Genomic DNA, 18336 nt, shown 5'->3' with positions numbered 1-18336 from the left:
TTTTCATGTAGTCTGCAATCGTCTGTTCTTTAATACAGTTCATTTTCCCTGTCATTTATCTTACGCAGAAAAAACTCATGAACAAAATGTATTTGAATACATGTTGAATTTATTCACATGACATTGTTCACCCCAAACCCACATAAAATAAATCTTAGTTTATATCAAAACAATAAAGTAAATACTCGAAATAAACTCTACTTTAGATGAACGCAGCTCGAAAACCAATTTGAAATATAAGTAAATGATTTAGAACGCCAGATAAAAGATAGTGTAGTTCGTGAGTCCTTTTAAGCCACTGACATGAATAGTCAAAGGTCTGACTTTTCATTCCGGCCTTATTTTGTTACAAAATCTCTTACCTTTGTTGATCTTAATTCAATCAGTTATTTTTTTTTAATTGCATGCATTCTAAATGAGCATGACAAAGAGGCTCTTCACATGCATGAGTTCTCTTGCTTGAGGGTACACTCGGGCACACTATTCTATCTCGTTTCTCTTCCTCTTTTGTTAAAGTTTTCGTAGTTTATATAGGAAATATTCATTTAAATGTCATTGTTCTTAAACTATACTATTTTTCCTTGTTTCCTTTCCTCACTGGGCTATTTTCCCTGTTGGGGCCCCTGGGCTTATAGCATCTTGCTTTTCCAACTAAGGTTGTAGCTTAGCAAGTAATAATAATAATAATAATAAAAAATTTTGAGTAAGACCGTAAATTAAGAAATTCAATCAACAAAAAGAGAAATACGGAGCTATTGTGAGTCCTTAGCTTTGTCCAGATATTCCTGGTTTGACTTCAGACTACAAAGTTACATGACATAGTACAAAATACGTTGTTCATAGTTTCATTTGTTCCAGATAATACTCACAATGAACGATAACAATGTTATTTCCATTGTTCATTACTTCTCTTGTAGATTATTGATTTCCTTGATTCCTTTCCTCACTAGGCTATTTTCACCGTTGGAGCCCTAGGGCTTATGGCATCCTGCTTTACCAACTAGGCTTGTAGCTTAGCAAAAGAAAAAATAATAATAATAATAATAATAATAATAATAATAATAATAATAATAGTAATAATGTTAATAACAACAACAACAACAATAATAATAATAATAATAATAATAATAATATTAATAATTATAAAGGGACAAGGCAGATTAATATTAGTATTATCATTAGCTAAGCTACAACCCTAGTTGGAAAAGCAGGATGCAATAAGTCCAAGGGCTCCAACATAGAAAATAGCCCGTTGTGGAAAGGATATGAGGAAACACATATAGCGGAAGCCCATGGTGCAGAGGCTATGGCACTACCCAAGACTAGAGAACAATAGTTGATTCATAACTCTCGTCATAGAAGTGTCACCGTGAGCCTTGAGAGAGAGAGAGAGAGAGAGAGAGAGAGAGAGAGAGAGAGAAGAGAGAGAGAAGCAAATCCCAAGGCAAGACAAAGAAAGCGTCAGTGGACGAAGCATTCATATGTGGTTTGAAAATAAATAAATAAATATATATATATATATATATATATATGTATGTATATATATATATATGTATATATATATATATATATATATATATACACACAAAAAATTCTGAGTAACACTTACAAGCAATACGTATACCCAAGAAAACCCTCGTCCTTCCCCCTTTTTCAAAAAAAAAAAAAAAGAAAAAAAAAAAAAAACTTTTCTCCCTTCGCGTCTCAGCAAAGCCGAAGTAGCCCCCTAACAATGCATTCACAAACACAAAAGGCCAATTTCAACATGCGTTTGCAAAACAAAGAAATCCCCCTCAGGGTGCGTTCGCCAAAAGCATAGGCTTTTATCAGAACGCTTCTACGGATATAAAAGACCCAACTTCCACCCTTTATGAACGAGCCCAAGAAACAACTGCATATGTGTAAATAAATTTTTCCAATAAATCATGTTATTTAAATGCTTCCCCTTATTCTAGTACTCATAATCTGATGAAATACCACTCCCTTTATAAGTGTAATTGCAAAAAGACTATTCTGTTGCCTGAAGATTACTGAAAACAGTCATTATTTGAAGATATGCCCATCCCACTATAACTGTAATCACAAAAAAATGACTATTTCGTTTTCTGAAAATTCCTGAAAAACAGTCATTATTAGAAGATATGTCCTTCCCCCTTACAACTGTAATTTTAAAAAGACTTGTATTCCGTTTTCTTAAAATCCCTGAAGAACAGTCATTATTAGAAGATATGCTCATCCCCCTGTAACTGTAATTTCAAAAAGACTTTATTCCGTTGCTTGAAGATTACTGAAAAACAGTCATTATTGGAAGATATGCCATTCCCCCTTATAACTGTAATTACATAAAGACTTTATTCCGTTTCCTGAAAATTCCTGAAAATATAGGAAAACCCCTCAAGTCATCTACTGAAAACAAGATTGATCCGACTTTCTTTCCTTTGTCATGAAATAGTTCTTTACCCAATCATCCCTTTCTAAAAAAAACTGCAAAAATCCGAGATTCACCTGATCCTGGATTTCAAAAACTCGAGACCCTCTTTCCAACTCCACCTGTAAAGAAATATCTTTATGCTTTTCGTATATTTTTGTTTGTATTGAAAAGTACATTGTGTCTTTTGTTTACTTTGGTGGTGGTTGGAACTATGGGCATTTGTTTAATGGTAATTTGTTTTATGACTATAGGATAATTTCCGACTGTTTACTATTGAGCCTGAATAGTTCTTTAAACTGACTGTTTGACAGTTAAATATCCACTCACTGTGCCTTTTGAGTATTTATATTCAGCGGTCCAGAATCCAGAGCAGGCAGATTCCAATAAGACAGATTCCCAGCGGGGTAGAGTCAGAGACCAACACAGAAAGCAATCCGGAACGGGGATTTTCTGAAATTTTTTACCCAGAAGTTTTCAAGTGTCATGGAGCGATAAACGACACCTAGGACGAGCGATAGGAATTCAAGTTCGGAGAGGCAACACGAGCAACTGGACTTATCATCTATCCACGAAAGACCAGGATCTAAAGAAACGTAAGTCAGTTGAGAGACCTTATGCAGGCTCAATAGGATTGATCTGTTTCTTAGATATGATTTACGCTTATTATAGTTTAAATTATGGTCGCCAACACGTCGAAAAAATTAAAGTAAAGGATTTTAGCATTATAATTACCATTATACTTGTGCCTTTGGTTTGTAAACCAATAGTGTTTCTTTTTTACTAAGATTAACTACGAACGTAATTTATATATTGTTTTTCTTATTTAGTAACGAGTGTTCATTTACGAAATTTACGTTTTCACGAAGCTAGCTTGCTGAATTTCATTCCCTTCACGTTAAATTTGTCGATTAATTTCTTACGTTAAATTGATTCTTTTCAAGAGGTTTATATTCATTTTTATTATTATTTTAGGTCCTTTACATATGGTAGATGAGTTACTGTGGAGAGGAAGTGGTGCATACATCCGAAGACAGCTTTTCGGGTGATTTCCTCTCAAGACGAGAAACGGCAATTCAACATTTATAATTTCACTTATTAAACTCAATAGTTTTCTTTGTCTTTGGTTTAAATCCTCACTGTCAATTCATAATTTTTACCATATGGCGCCCGAACAGGGACTTGTTGGTTATTTGCTAGTTGTTGCCGTTTCTCCGTCCTTTGTTTTCTTATCCGCTCGGCCATTCGAATTTGTTTTGGTGATTTAGGGTTGTTTTTTAACAACTGGTTACTTTTACTTAGAGGTCTTAACGACTTTTCATTGTGCCCCTTAAGCAGTTTCTGTCGGGAGGTCTAGTTCAATTTTTTTTTGAATGAGTCATTTGTGACTTTCTAGATTATATTCATTTCATTAGGTTTGTAAGGGGATTGCAGGCATGTCAAAAGACTTGAAATTTCTGATTAGCTCTAGGGCTAACTATCGAGGACAGGTCAACCGTATTCATTCTGAATTAGACAGTTTTGGTAATAACACTCCTCGGGAGAGAAACTGCCTTGTTAGTAAATTGAAAAGACTCCAGGATGAGCTTGAAAAGGCCGACTCGGTCATTCGAACCCTGAAATGGGAATTAAACTCAGAGGATGAAACGAAAGCCATAGCTGAAAATGATATAGAAATTGAAGAATGTTGTAAGTATGAAGATAGGATCAATGAATGTTTGTCTACTCTGTCTCATCTAGCTACATCCAGTCCAAATCATTCCAGTCTGGAAGTTTCTGGAAGCACATTGAACAGCATGCTTAAGAGCGCAACTGCCCCTTTACCTAAATTCAAAAGTGAAGAGGGAGAGGATCTTATTAGGTTTTTTCAGCAATTTGAAGATACGACGAAACGCTTCAATTATTCTGACTACGATAAATTTTTACTTTTGAAACAGCAAATTTCAGGGCGTGCCTTGTCTTTGATAAATTCCCTGGACAGCATACAGCATTCTTATAACGTAGCAAGAGATCTTTTGTTGAATGCTTTAGCCTCTCCCGTCACTAGAAAATTCAATGTCATCAAACAAATGTCGAATCTGAAACTTGATTACAATACAGAACCGTTTGAGTACATAGGGAAAATTAATTCTATTTGCGGATCCATTAGCGCTTTAAAAATAACTTCAGAAGATATTTTACAGTATTTTGCCTGGCATGGTTTAAATGAGAACTTCCAATCTCATTTAATTCATATCACCAACGAAACCAGGCCATCTTTGAATCAGATAGCAGATAAATTTTTTGAAGCCACTGAAAGGTATTTAACCAGTCAACGACAGTATAAAATTAAACATAAAGCAAGAGAACTTTGTCCTAAGAGAGCTACAAGTTTTGCTGCAAATGTTGATTACCAAACAGGCCCGTCACTGAACGTTTTCAAAGTGTGTCCTTTATGTAATGAGGATGGTGACTCCTCACATCCCATTCACAAATGTGAAAAGTATCCTGAACCTAAGTTAAAAATCAACAAGCTAAGAAATTTGAAGGCTTGTATAAAATGCGGCAGGTTGGATCATAATGAGGATACCTGCAAATTTCACTTCCGGAAACGTTGCGATTGTGGCGCTTGGCACTTCAGATTTCTATGCATGGGCCAAGAAAGCAGTGGAGTCCTGAGGGATAGTGGTCAAAGTAATGTAAAATTGAAAAAGGAAAATTCTAAACAAAGTGATCGAGTTGTGAAGGAGAGTAATTCAAGCATGATATTTGTTGAGAGATTTTCTGAGTCGTTCAAAGTCACAGACTGTAGCCACGCAATACTTCCTACCTTTTCTTGCATCCTTCAGGGAGAGACAAAGATTCGTTGCATGAGGGACAGCGGGTGTCAGTCAAACTTCATATTAGAGGAGAGGGCAAAGTATGAAAACTTGCCTGTCATAAATTCTGATCTCAGAATCAAAATCAATGGATTTAACTCTTCCAAAGTTTATCATACAAAGTCTTACAAAGTGCCTTTGACGATTGGAGATCATATTTACGAGATTGAAGCAACGGGTGTGCCATCTATTCACACTTCATTGAAATTGCCTGGCTTGCAGAAAATTGTTCGGGAATTTATGAACAGGGGATATTCCTTGGCGGATGACTTCTTGAAGGACGGAAAAGATGAAATTAATAACATAGATTTTATTCTCGGGTCAAATTTTGCTTATTGTCTTCCTGAAACAACAGTTTCATTTGGGGGTAATGAGAATGATGCACCGTCGGTTTATTCCTTGACTGCTGCAGGTGTAATGCTAGTGGGTAACACAGATCAAATTAGGAGCAATTTGAAGCACCTCCCTCCTTGCTTTGGGGAAGAACAGACAAAAGCTGAAGTGCCTTTGTATACATGTGAGGATCTTGCCCTTTCAAGTCATAATTCTTTAGATCCTCTCCTAGATTGTGATGATCTGACAGAAAGTGAAGGCAGGATAGCAATAGTGAACGATGCGGGGAGAATCAATTATGCTTCCTTGGAAAGAGCTACTCAAGAGATCCTTGATAAGTGTTGTACAGATACCTTGAATTATGACACGCAAATATTTCCCGGTAAGGTAGTGGAAAACGAAAGAATAATAAATTATGTTCTTCAAAATACAAGGCGTAACGAAGACGGCAGGTTAATTATGCCACTAATCTGGAATCACAAAGTGAAACATTTGCTAGGGCAAAATAAAACTCTAGCTACTAAAATTCTAAATTCAAATTTCCAAAGATACTCTAAGGGTGATGGAGTAAAGTTGAAATTAATCGACCAATGCTTTAGAGAGCAATCTGAACAAGGCATTATAGAAAGAATTGACAACCTTGATCAGTACTTGGAGGAAAATCCAAATCACAGTTTCTTGGCCCACATGGCAGTATTTAAACCAGAACGTGACACTACAAAATGTCGAGTAGTATTTTTATCTAATTTATGTGAAAATAATCCTTTACAGGGAGTAACCATGAGTCACAATCAAGCCATGTTGAGTGGACCTTGTTTAAACCAAAAGATCACCACAGCTTTATTACAGCTACGCTTTGATTCCAAACTCCTGTGTTTTGATATTAAAAAAGCCTTTCTCAACATATGCCTCTCTGATCTAGATTCCAGCAAGTTACTTTTTCTATGGCATCGTAATGTACAAAAAGGAGATTACAGTATTGTTGCATATCGTAGCTTAAGACTTCCATTTGGTCTTGTTTGTTCCCCTTGCATATTATTACTTGGACTTTATAAGATTTTGATGATTGACACTGATGATGATGACCAGGTAAATATGCTTAAAAGACACATTTATTCATTAATATATATGGATAATGGCAGTATTACTGCAAATAATAGTGAAAAATTGAAGTGGGCCTTTCAAGAGTTAAAAGGAATATTTGAGCCCTATAAATTTTATCTTCAGCAGTTTGTAACAAATGATACTGAAATTCAAGAGGAAATTGATAACAGCTCTGGAGAGAAAACTAGCAGATCAGTCAAATTATTGGGGCTCTTATGGGATAGAGTTGATGATACCCTATCCACTAAGCCTCTAGTTTTAGATGGTGAGGCAAATACAAAGAGGAATGTTTTGAAAACTATTGCCAGTCACTATGATGTATTTGGCTTTACTTTGCCCATTCTGAATCGAGCACGACCCTTTCTACATAAATTACAATGTGATTCGTCCTATACCTGGGACTCCAAATTGCCGGATGTAGAAATTAAAGAATGGAAAAACATATGTCGACAAGCAAATTCCTCTCCCAGCCTCGGAATTAGAAGATTTGTTGGCCAGAGAAATGGAGAATATAAACTGATTGCCTTTACAGATAGTAGTAAGGATATATACGGAACTGTTATCTTTATTCAGGATATCCAGTCATTAGAAGTGAACTTTGTTCTAGCTAAGAACCGTTTTGTGAATAAGCAATTATCTGGGAAGAGCATGCCTTCCCTTGAGTTTCAGGCCATTACTTTGGGTGCAGAAGTGTTAATAGATACCTATAAGGAATTAACTGGGCCCTCATGTGTTGAAGCAATCAACATAAAAGAACTCCATTTGTTTTCTGATAGCTTGGTATCCTTATCCTGGATTAATTCCCATTGTTATAAATTAGATAAGATGCATAAACACAGCACCTTTATCCGTAATAGGTTAGAACATTTAATTACCTTGTGTGAGATGCATCCTATAAGATTTCAATTTGTTTCAGGTATTGAAAATCCAGCTGACCTTGTCACTCGTGTAGCTTCATATAAAACTACCGTTAAGTCTAATTTCCTCTCTGGGCCAGTGTTTTTGAAAGAATCTGCTAACTTCTATTCAAGTCGCAGTGATATAATCAATATCATTGTACCAAACCCCAGGGCAAAATCAGGGGATGTTGTTTCGGAGAATTACAATCAAATTAATTTCGGCTCCACCGAAGAGGAATGTGCAGAACATTTAGCATCAACAGGTGGGTGTTCTGCGTCTTTCAAATCCGACCAAATTATTACTGGTGCAGCCGCTAAGGGAGAACCAGAGCACTTGGTGACTGTAAACAAATTTTCCAGTTTGTCTAGGCTTGTATCTGTTTATAGGTACGTGTTTAAGTTTATTGAGAGCCTAAAATGCAAATTTTACTCCAGGTATCCTGAGAGGTATGGAAACCTGAGAGTTCTTGACGAAAACTTGTATGCCAAGGCAATGAATTACATAATTAGAATAGAACAGCACATTTATTTTCCCGAGATATTCAGGTATTTTGACAGTGGTTCTACGTTCGTTAAAGATATCCCAAACATTGTTAACCAACTCAATGTATATCCTGATAATGAGGGAATTCTAAGAGTGAAAAGCAAATTCTCAAGATGGAAAAATGATAAGAATTATAGATTTCCTGTTTTGCTTCCTAAGGATAGCTACATCACAAAATTAATTGTTTTAGATTTGCATGAGAAAATGTATCACTCAGGCTGTTACAAGGTTTTGTCTGAATTAAGAAGACTATTTTGGATTCCACACTGTTTCTCTGTTGTGAAACGCATCCTGCAAGAATGCATACTTTGTAGAAAACTGAAGCAGAGAGCTATTAAACTAAATCAATCTCCCTACAGGTTATTCAGACAAGAACCACCTAGTGTTCCCTTTCGTACTATATTCATAGATCACATAGGCCCTTACTTTGTACTTTACAATGGCAAAAAGGTGAAAGTCTGGATTCTTTGCATAACTTGCCTCTGGTCTAGGGCTATTAATTTAAAAGTTTGTCTTGACATGACCTCAGGTGAGTTCATTAGAGCTTTACAGCTTCATTCATTTGAATATGGAGTGCCTGAATTATGTTTATCTGATCTTGGTTCATCCTTAGTTGCAGGAGCTAACATAATTACTGACTTTCTGAATGATCCAGAAACCCAGAATTTTTTTGAAGAACAAGGAGTACGGCCATTAAAATTTGAGCAATATTTTAAAGGCCATCATCCTCTTGGGGGATTAGTGGAAGTATGTGTGAAGATGGTCCGTCAGTTGCTTCATTGCTCAATCAAGAAAAATGTTCTTCAATACAGAGATTTTGAGTTTGTGGTTTCACAAACTATTCACCTGGTTAATCGAAGGCCTATTGCTTTCTCGGAAGGTCTAAGAGATACCAGTGATGACGTAATTCCAGACCCTATTACCCCAGAGAAGTTAATACATGGCTTGGACTTAATATCTTTGAATCTTATTCCAGCCATGCAGCCGCTTCCCACTAGCAATGATCCTGATTGGTCTTTAAACACTGACCCTATTGATACCATAAGAACAAGTTATGAGAAACTGAAGAAAGTGCGCACACATTTGATAGAAACCTACAATGCAGAATTTTTGAATAATTTGATGTCTCAGGCTGTCAATGATAAAAGTAGATATAAGCCGGTTACCCACAAAAAATTACAGGTAGGGGACATTGTACTGATAAAAGAGGAGAATTGCAAACCTACCAATTTCCCATTGGCAGTTGTTAAAGACGTTAAAACTAACGTACTTGATGAAGTAACTGACGCTGTTCTGCTTAAAGGTAAAAACAGGGAGATGGTTCGACGACACGTCACATCTTTAATCCCTATATTAACGCGCAAGGAAATGTCACAATCAAATATTAAAACATTGACAGATCATATTTCTGTTAATACTACCGATCCCACGGCAAACCTGGGGGAAGATAAGCCTCAGAATAAAGAGAGGCCCAAGAGGAAAGCTGCTCTGCAAAGCATGCAAAAGACTCGAGGTATGATCAGTGACATTTGAGGAACCTTTCAGGAACATAACTGTACATAGTTGGGTTTATTAATTGTACATAATTTTGCTCATTTCACAATTATATATATATATTCATATATAATTTGGGATTAGTCCTACATTTACTAAGGATATAAATGTAGAACCCTTGGCCTGGAATGTAAAAGAAAAGGCTGAAATTTTTCTAGTTATTCCAGAGTTCTACATTTAACAAAAAATTAAATGTAGAACCCTTGGTGTGGAGTGTAAAGAAATATCTTTATGCTTTTCGTATATTTTTGTTTGTATTGAAAAGTACATTGTGTCTTTTGTTTACTTTGGTGGTGGTTGGAACTATGGGCATTTGTTTAATGGTAATTTGTTTTATGACTATAGGATAATTTCCGACTGTTTACTATTGAGCCTGAATAGTTCTTTAAACTGACTGTTTGACAGTTAAATATCCACTCACTGTGCCTTTTGAGTATTTATATTCAGCGGTCCAGAATCCAGAGCAGGCAGATTCCAATAAGACAGATTCCCAGCGGGGTAGAGTCAGAGACCAACACAGAAAGCAATCCGGAACGGGGATTTTCTGAAATTTTTTACCCAGAAGTTTTCAAGTGTCATGGAGCGATAAACGACACCTAGGACGAGCGATAGGAATTCAAGTTCGGAGAGGCAACACGAGCAACTGGACTTATCATCTATCCACGAAAGACCAGGATCTAAAGAAACGTAAGTCAGTTGAGAGACCTTATGCAGGCTCAATAGGATTGATCTGTTTCTTAGATATGATTTACGCTTATTATAGTTTAAATTATGGTCGCCAACACGTCGAAAAAATTAAAGTAAAGGATTTTAGCATTATAATTACCATTATACTTGTGCCTTTGGTTTGTAAACCAATAGTGTTTCTTTTTTACTAAGATTAACTACGAACGTAATTTATATATTGTTTTTCTTATTTAGTAACGAGTGTTCATTTACGAAATTTACGTTTTCACGAAGCTAGCTTGCTGAATTTCATTCCCTTCACGTTAAATTTGTCGATTAATTTCTTACGTTAAATTGATTCTTTTCAAGAGGTTTATATTCATTTTTATTATTATTTTAGGTCCTTTACATATGGTAGATGAGTTACTGTGGAGAGGAAGTGGTGCATACATCCGAAGACAGCTTTTCGGGTGATTTCCTCTCAAGACGAGAAACGGCAATTCAACATTTATAATTTCACTTATTAAACTCAATAGTTTTCTTTGTCTTTGGTTTAAATCCTCACTGTCAATTCATAATGAAAACAAGCAGTTCCTTTAACCGTGCATTTCAAAGCACTTCACAATATTACTCAGCCTTTGCAAATACAGGCATGTGTACTTCCCTCATATTTCATGCAAATAACGTTCCCTTCTCAAACGTTTAAAGCAAAAAAAAACTTCAAGGAAAATGGGAAAATGTTTTACAGATGACAACTGTTTATTTTTCCAAAATTATGCATCGGAAACTTGGAGCATTACTATATCACTTGGTAAACAGAATGGGAAGAGGAAATGTAAAATGCCACCTTCTCTAAAAAGAAAAATACATTAACTATCTTCCACAAATATTATTAATTATTATTAATTATTATCAATCATCATTATCCTTATCACTAATTATTATTATTATTATTATTATTATTATTATTATTATTATTATTATTATTATTAGCTAAGCTACAACCCTAGTTGGAAAATCTGGATGCTATAAGCCACAGGTCGCCAACAGGAAAAAATAGCCATGCAGTGAGGAAAGGAAATAAGGAAACAAATAAACTTCATGAGAAGTAACGAACAATTAATGTAAAATACTTAAGAAGAGTAACAGCATCATCAACATAACAGTTAATCCCTGCATGTTTCATTACTCTGATTAAAGCTGTGGCCAGGAAGCTGTTCACAAACACACACACAAACGAACACATAAAAAGGGGGTAAAACATAGCCTCCTTCCACCTTCGTCGGCGGAGGTAAAAAGCAATTTAAATTGCATTTTAAAATATAAAATATAAAAATATATAAAACATAAAACATAAAAGATGTGACCTTCATATGAAATTTCATCACGAGGGAAAACATAACCTCCTTCCAACTTCGTCGTCGGAGGTAAAAAGCAATTTAAATTGCCTTTTAAAATATAAAATATAAAAATATATTAAAACATAAAACATAAAAGACGTGACCTCCATATGAAATTTCATCACGAGGGAAAACATAACCTCCTTCCAACTTCGTCGGAGGAGGTAAAAAGCAATTTAAATTGTCTTTTAGAATATGAAATATAAAAATATACAAAACATAAAACAAAAAAGACGTGACCTTCATATGAAATTTCATCACGAACATTTTTGTTGAAAATGTCACTAATCTGGATTTATTCGAATAATGTATCAATAGAATTCTCCAACAAAGGCACAGTTATTAACAGTTATGTAAATGAGGCACTGATTTTGTTATTATTAACAGCTATAAGAGGATTACTCTCAAAATGAATCACATAGTTCCAGCTATAAATGAATTTCTGTATCTACTCAAATTGACACCTTGAAAAATAATTTTATGTCGGAAAGCTTCTATTACAGCTGGATTTAATATTTTCGAGTACTGAAATCTACTTGCACAAACAGATTAAACAAGCAATATAATACATACTAGCGTACGCGACCCGTCATTCCTAAATAGATATTCACACACGCTCACATATAGGTTATTCAACTCCCCTCCCCCCCCCCGCCTCCACCTTTCCTAATTACAACACGCTATTTTGAGCAATTTATCGGAGATTGCTGTTTCCGAGTGGCTGCTGAGTGACAGGAAAAAAGAAAAAATATATATATATTTATATATACATGTATACAGTATATATATACATACATACATACATATATATATATATATATATATATATATATATACATACATACATACATATATATATATATATATATATATATATATACACACATATATACATATATATATTACACATATTATATACATATATTATATATATATATATATATATATATATATATATATATATATATATAAAGAGAGAGAGAGAGAGAGAGAGAGAGAGAGAGAGAGAGAGAGAGAGAGAGAGAGAGAGAGAGAGAGAGTTGGTTTTTATTATATAGAGGATATAACGTGAAAATTACTATTCGTTATTGCAGTTAATATATTGGACCACTAAACCCAATAGCGTAAAAAATATACTATTTGTAATTGTCTCTATTTCACAAAAGTGTAGTTTCTACTATCGATTCTGGTGTATCCATGTCGAAGAATGGCAAACATCTTTACGTATAATATTCTAAGAAATGGCGTAAATATTTGCATCAAGCAATCATATAATAGTGAGAAACTGATAATATAACTACGCTAAATTACCTTATAGATAAACCATAATGCCAATACTATAGTCAATTCTTTTTAGTGAGGCAGATTTGCACCGACTCGCAGGGGTGCCCTTTTAGCTCGGAAAAGTTTCCTGATCGCTGATTGGTTGGACAAGGTAATTCTAACCAATCAGATAGCAGGAAACTTTTCCGAGCTAAAAGGGCATCGCTGCGCGTCAGTGCAAATGCGCCTCATTAAAAAAAATTGAGTATAATATGCAGATATACATGGAAATATCAAATTTCAGAATTGCAAGAACTGCACAATATTCTTTTCAGGAAAAAAATGTCTTACATATTTTGAACATGGTTATTACGATGTCTACCTTTACTAATTCAATGGGTATTATTATTATTATTAGTAGTAGTAGTAGTAGTAGTATTAGTATTATTAAATGCTGAGCTACAACCCTAATTGGAAAAGCAGGATGCTATAAGCCCAGGGGCCCTAACAGGGAAAATAGCCCAGTGACGAAAGGAAATAAAGAAAAATAAAATATTTTAAGTATAGTAACAACATTAAAATAAATATCTCCTATATAAAATCTAACAAAACAAGAGGAAGAGAAATACGATAGAATAGTGTGCTTGACTGTAACCTCAAGCAAGAGAACTCTAACCCAAGACAGTGGAAGACCATGGTACAGAGGCTATGACACTACCCAAGAATACAGAGCAATGGTTTGATTTTGGAGTGTCCTTCTCCTAGAAGAGCTGCGTACCATAGCAGCAAAATAACTGTCTTATTTCTCTTCCTCTTCTTGTTTTAAGTATTTATAATTTATATATGAAAGAGCTATTTCAATGTTATTACTGTTCTTAAATATTTTATATTGTTCATTACTTCTCTTGTAGTTTATCTACTTCCTTATTTCCTTTCCTCACTGGGATATTTTTCTGTGATGGAGCCCTTGGGCTTGTAGCATCCTGCTTTTCAAACTAGGGATGTAGCTTAGCTAGTAATAATAATGATAATAATAATAATAATAATAATAATGATAATAATAATAATAATAATGTTATGTAAAGAAAAATAAGACAAAACAAATTATAAGTTTTGACAGACATTGAATATTAGGTATTCAAATCCCCATGACTTATTTTTAATGAAAAAACAGAGAGTATCATAAAATAACATTCAAGCTAAGTTAAGGTACAGTTAGCCACAAAAATTTCTGGTACACCTTGCTCTTGAGAACTGCACCCGTCCACATGCTTACTACACGGCGAGCTCCTGTGTTTGGTTTGGCCCCGCCCACCACCCCTACCATCTATCCCTACGCTGTCTGTTTGGTTACTTGCCGCGAATTAAGGGCGTGACAGTGTACATTTCTTTGGGGAGAGGTGTACTAGGGATTCCTGCTTGCAACTGTACGTACTGCAGCATACGCCAACTCACACTCCTTCCACTCCATACAAAACTAGAGAACCATACAACTATAGTCAATTTCTTTTAATGAGGCGCATTTGCATCGACTTGCAGCGGTGCCCTTTTAGCTCGGAAAAGTTTCCTGATCGCTGACTGGTTAGAATTATCTTGTCCAACAAATCAGCGATCAGGAAACTTTTCCGAGCTAAAAGGGGACCGCTGCGAGTCGTTACAAATCTGCCTCGCTAAAAAAAATTGACTATAGTACGGCTACTCGGTAGAACTCATACCTTCGCCTTCGCTGCATCACAAGATAGACAATAAATAATGCATATTTAGGCATTAGTTTCAGGCAAATCAGATAATAATTAACCACGATAGAGCAAAAGGAAGTTTCTGACCCTTTAGCAACGTTGACCTTTGACCTAATCACTCTCAAATAACGATAAAAAAAATTATTATGAACATTTTGACATTAGTTTTATGCAAATCGAATAACAATTAACTACGATAGAGCAAATTACGTTTTTTACCCTTTCGCGACCTTGACCTTTGACCCAATCATTAACAAAATCTTATGAAATTGTCCTTGGATCATGTCCAATCATTCCACCAAATCTCATAGAATTTGGTCCAGTAGTTTTTGAGTTATGCGAATCACAAACAAGCGTAAATAAAAGAGACGTTTTTACCTTGACCTTTGACCCACTCACTCTCAAATCACAAGATAAACAATTGAATTATGCACATGTTGGCACTAGTTTCATGCAAATCGGATAAAAATTGGCCACGTAGCGAAGAGACGTTTTTTACCTTTTCCTGACCTTGACCTTTGACCCAATTACTCTCAAATCAGAAGATCAGCAATTGAATTATGCGCATTTTGGCACTAGTTTTATGCAAATCAAATAAAAACTGACCACGATATAACAAAAAGACGTTTTTAACCTTTTCCTGACCTTGACCTTTGACCCAATTACTCTCAAATCAGAAGATAAGCAATTGAATTATGCGCATTTTGGCACTAGTTTTATGCAAATCAAATAAAAACTGACCACGATATAGCAAAAAGACGTTTTTAACCTTTTCCTGACCTTGACCTTTGACCCAATTACTCTCAAATCAGAAGATAAACAATTGAATTATGCGCATTTTGGCACTAGTTTTATGCAAATCAAATAAAAACTGACCACGATATAGCAAAAAGATGTTTTTAACCTTTTCCTGACCTTGACCTTTGACCCAATCACTCCCAAAAACTAATAAAATTGTCCTTGGATCATTTCCAATCATCCCACCAAATTTCATGACATTCGGTCAAAGAGTTTTTAGGTTATGCGAATCACAAACAAACAAACAAACATAAATAAATAAATAAATAAATACACTGTACGTTCTGCAGCGAAAGCCCAATCACACCAACAAATCCCCTCCCCTTGGGATCCAACTCTGGTCATAAAAAAAAAAAAAAAAAAAAAATCTGACTTTGCTATACAAGTGAGAACCTACAGGTGACAACATAAATTTACGTTCATTTGTTCAAAATACATTCAGCAATGTTCACTGGCTGTGAAATTGAACATTGTATTGACAAACAACATACAGGTGAGTTCAATCATGCATTTGAATTGCGCAGTTCACGAAGTAATGAGCACTTGTTATACACTTTGTCATGTTTTTACTTTTTTAGAAGAGAGCATTAGCATTTAAACTTTATAGCAAAAGATATAGTTGTATCATTGTGTCCTTCATAGAGTCTAATAAAAACAAAACAATGATAAGAAAACGAAAATATTTACTATAAAGTCATGAAAACTACAAAGTTAAAAATAAATAGATCAAAATATCTATTGAGTATAATGATAATGCCTAATTAAAAAAAAGAAATGTGAGAATCCATTTACGTATGAAAAAAGATTCAATTAACAAAATGATAAACAGAAAAACCACACACACACACAAACACACACGCATATATATATATATATATATATATATATATATATATATATATATATGTGTGTGTGTGTGTGTGTGTGTATAATATATGTGTATATATACACATATATATATTATATATATATATATATATACATTAAAATATACAACTTTCCGTGTATTTATGATAAATAAAATAACCCTTTGAAGCTAAATAAATTTCATTTTTCATACATAGTGGGTTATTTTATGTATGTATATATATATATATATATATATATATATATATATATATATATATATATATATATATATATATATATATATATATATATAGTGGCACCAGCTTCGAACGGTGAATTAGGCAATGCTATGTACTTGTAAATAAGAGCATCCTGGTTGCAAGTTAAAATCACAGGTATCTTTGAGCATTTTCAACTTACAATATTGATGTAAAATAAAATATTATCTTCATTTATAACATGTTACTTTAAGATTAATAATTGAATAGTTCAAGGAGTCACTAAAATCTTATACAGTACTTACATATCTTTTAATTCTTAATAAATTATATACTTAAAATATCTTTTTTGAGAGTACTCAGTCTTTATGTTGTTTTATGTTTAATAATTTCGTACCTAAAATCATGAATTTTGAGTAAACGCCGTAATATTACAGAGTATTCTAGAAGTTTTATTCCAGCTGTGACCAAGTTGTGGAATGGTCTCCCTAATCGGGTAGTTGAATCTGTGGAACTTCAAAACTTCAAACTTGCATTAAATGTTTTTATGTTGAACAGGTGGAACAGTCTGACCTAAGTCTCTCTTTATAATGTGTTTATGACAGATCTATTTCATTGTAGTTACTGTTTTTATACTAATTGTTCATTAATCCTCTTGTAGTTTATTTCTTTATTTCCTTTCCTAACTGAGCTATTTTTTTCTGTTGAAGCCCTTGGGCTTATAGCATCCTGCTTTTCCTACAAGGGTTGTAACAACAACAATAACAACAACAACAACAGTTTATATGTACTTTTGCAAACACACATTTCTAAAAAAATAAATATATATAAATGATACATTAACATGAGACATAAAGGAATGAAATATGTTTTAATTAAGCTCACGAATGCAATATAAATAGTAAAAATACATAAAAAACTAAAATACGAAACTTGCATCGGTATACGAATTAAACAAATATCATTACAATCACTACAACGACTGTAACTCAGACTTCATGAAAGCCTCGTTTCCTTAACTATTGCCATTTGACAAAGTCTTCGTTGCTATTACCAGGACCAGAATGTGCAAAGCCTGAAGAAGGTAATTTAACATGTAAATGAGCAGTCAACAGCTGAGCATCTGCAGTATTGCCGCTTTGATTCCATTTTCTATGATTGATTTTTTTACGTTTTCTATGAATCGATCATTTAAATTTTTTGCTGCATAACTAGTCATTTCTCTAATTCTTGAGACCAGAGCCAATTATTATTATTATTATTATTATTATTATTATTATCAAAAGCATATGGTCCGATTAAATTCGAGTATAAAAAATATCTATAATAATGCAAAAAATAAATAAAATAAAATTATAGTAAATATAAGCAAGTTCTCTAGCTTGAAGGTACACTCACGAACACTATTCTATCTTATTTCTCTTCCTCTTCTTTTTTTTCAAGTTTTTATAGTTTATATATGAAAGATTTATTTTAGTTTTGGTACTGTTCTTAAAATATTTTACTTTAACTGTTTATTAATTATCTTGTAGTGTCTTTTCGTTTATTTCCTTTCCTCACTGGGCTATTTTTCCCTGTTGGAGCCCTTGTGCTTATAGCATCCTGCTTTTCCAACTAGGGCTGTAAATTAGTTTAGCTAATAATAATATTAATAATAATAATAATAATAAAACAAAATTATTA

General features: G+C 34.0%; 2 protein-coding genes across 2 annotated transcripts; both read left to right on the top strand.

Annotated features, from left to right (window-relative positions):
• The first annotated feature begins 2576 nt into the window (after nt 1-2576).
• Nucleotides 2577-8083, top strand: LOC137639806 (uncharacterized). The gene is made up of 4 exons (XM_068372048.1): nt 2577-3024; nt 3404-7573; nt 7721-7885; nt 8058-8083. Exons 2-4 carry the CDS (start codon nt 3865-3867, stop codon nt 8081-8083), a joined length of 3900 nt encoding a protein of 1299 aa, XP_068228149.1. The 5' UTR covers nt 2577-3024; nt 3404-3864.
• Nucleotides 8084-8583: 500 nt separating this feature from the next.
• LOC137639241 (uncharacterized) lies at nt 8584-10895 on the top strand. The gene is made up of 2 exons (XM_068371534.1): nt 8584-10407; nt 10787-10895. The coding sequence occupies exon 1, from the start codon at nt 8686-8688 to the stop codon at nt 9697-9699; it is 1014 nt and encodes a 337-aa protein (XP_068227635.1). The 5' UTR covers nt 8584-8685; the 3' UTR covers nt 9700-10407; nt 10787-10895.
• The last annotated feature ends 7441 nt before the right edge of the window (nt 10896-18336 follow it).

The sequence above is a fragment of the Palaemon carinicauda genome, chromosome 4, assembly GCF_036898095.1.
Source record: "Palaemon carinicauda isolate YSFRI2023 chromosome 4, ASM3689809v2, whole genome shotgun sequence".
Lineage (NCBI taxonomy): Eukaryota > Metazoa > Arthropoda > Malacostraca > Decapoda > Palaemonidae > Palaemon > Palaemon carinicauda.
This window is presented reverse-complemented; position numbering and strand designations above follow the sequence as displayed.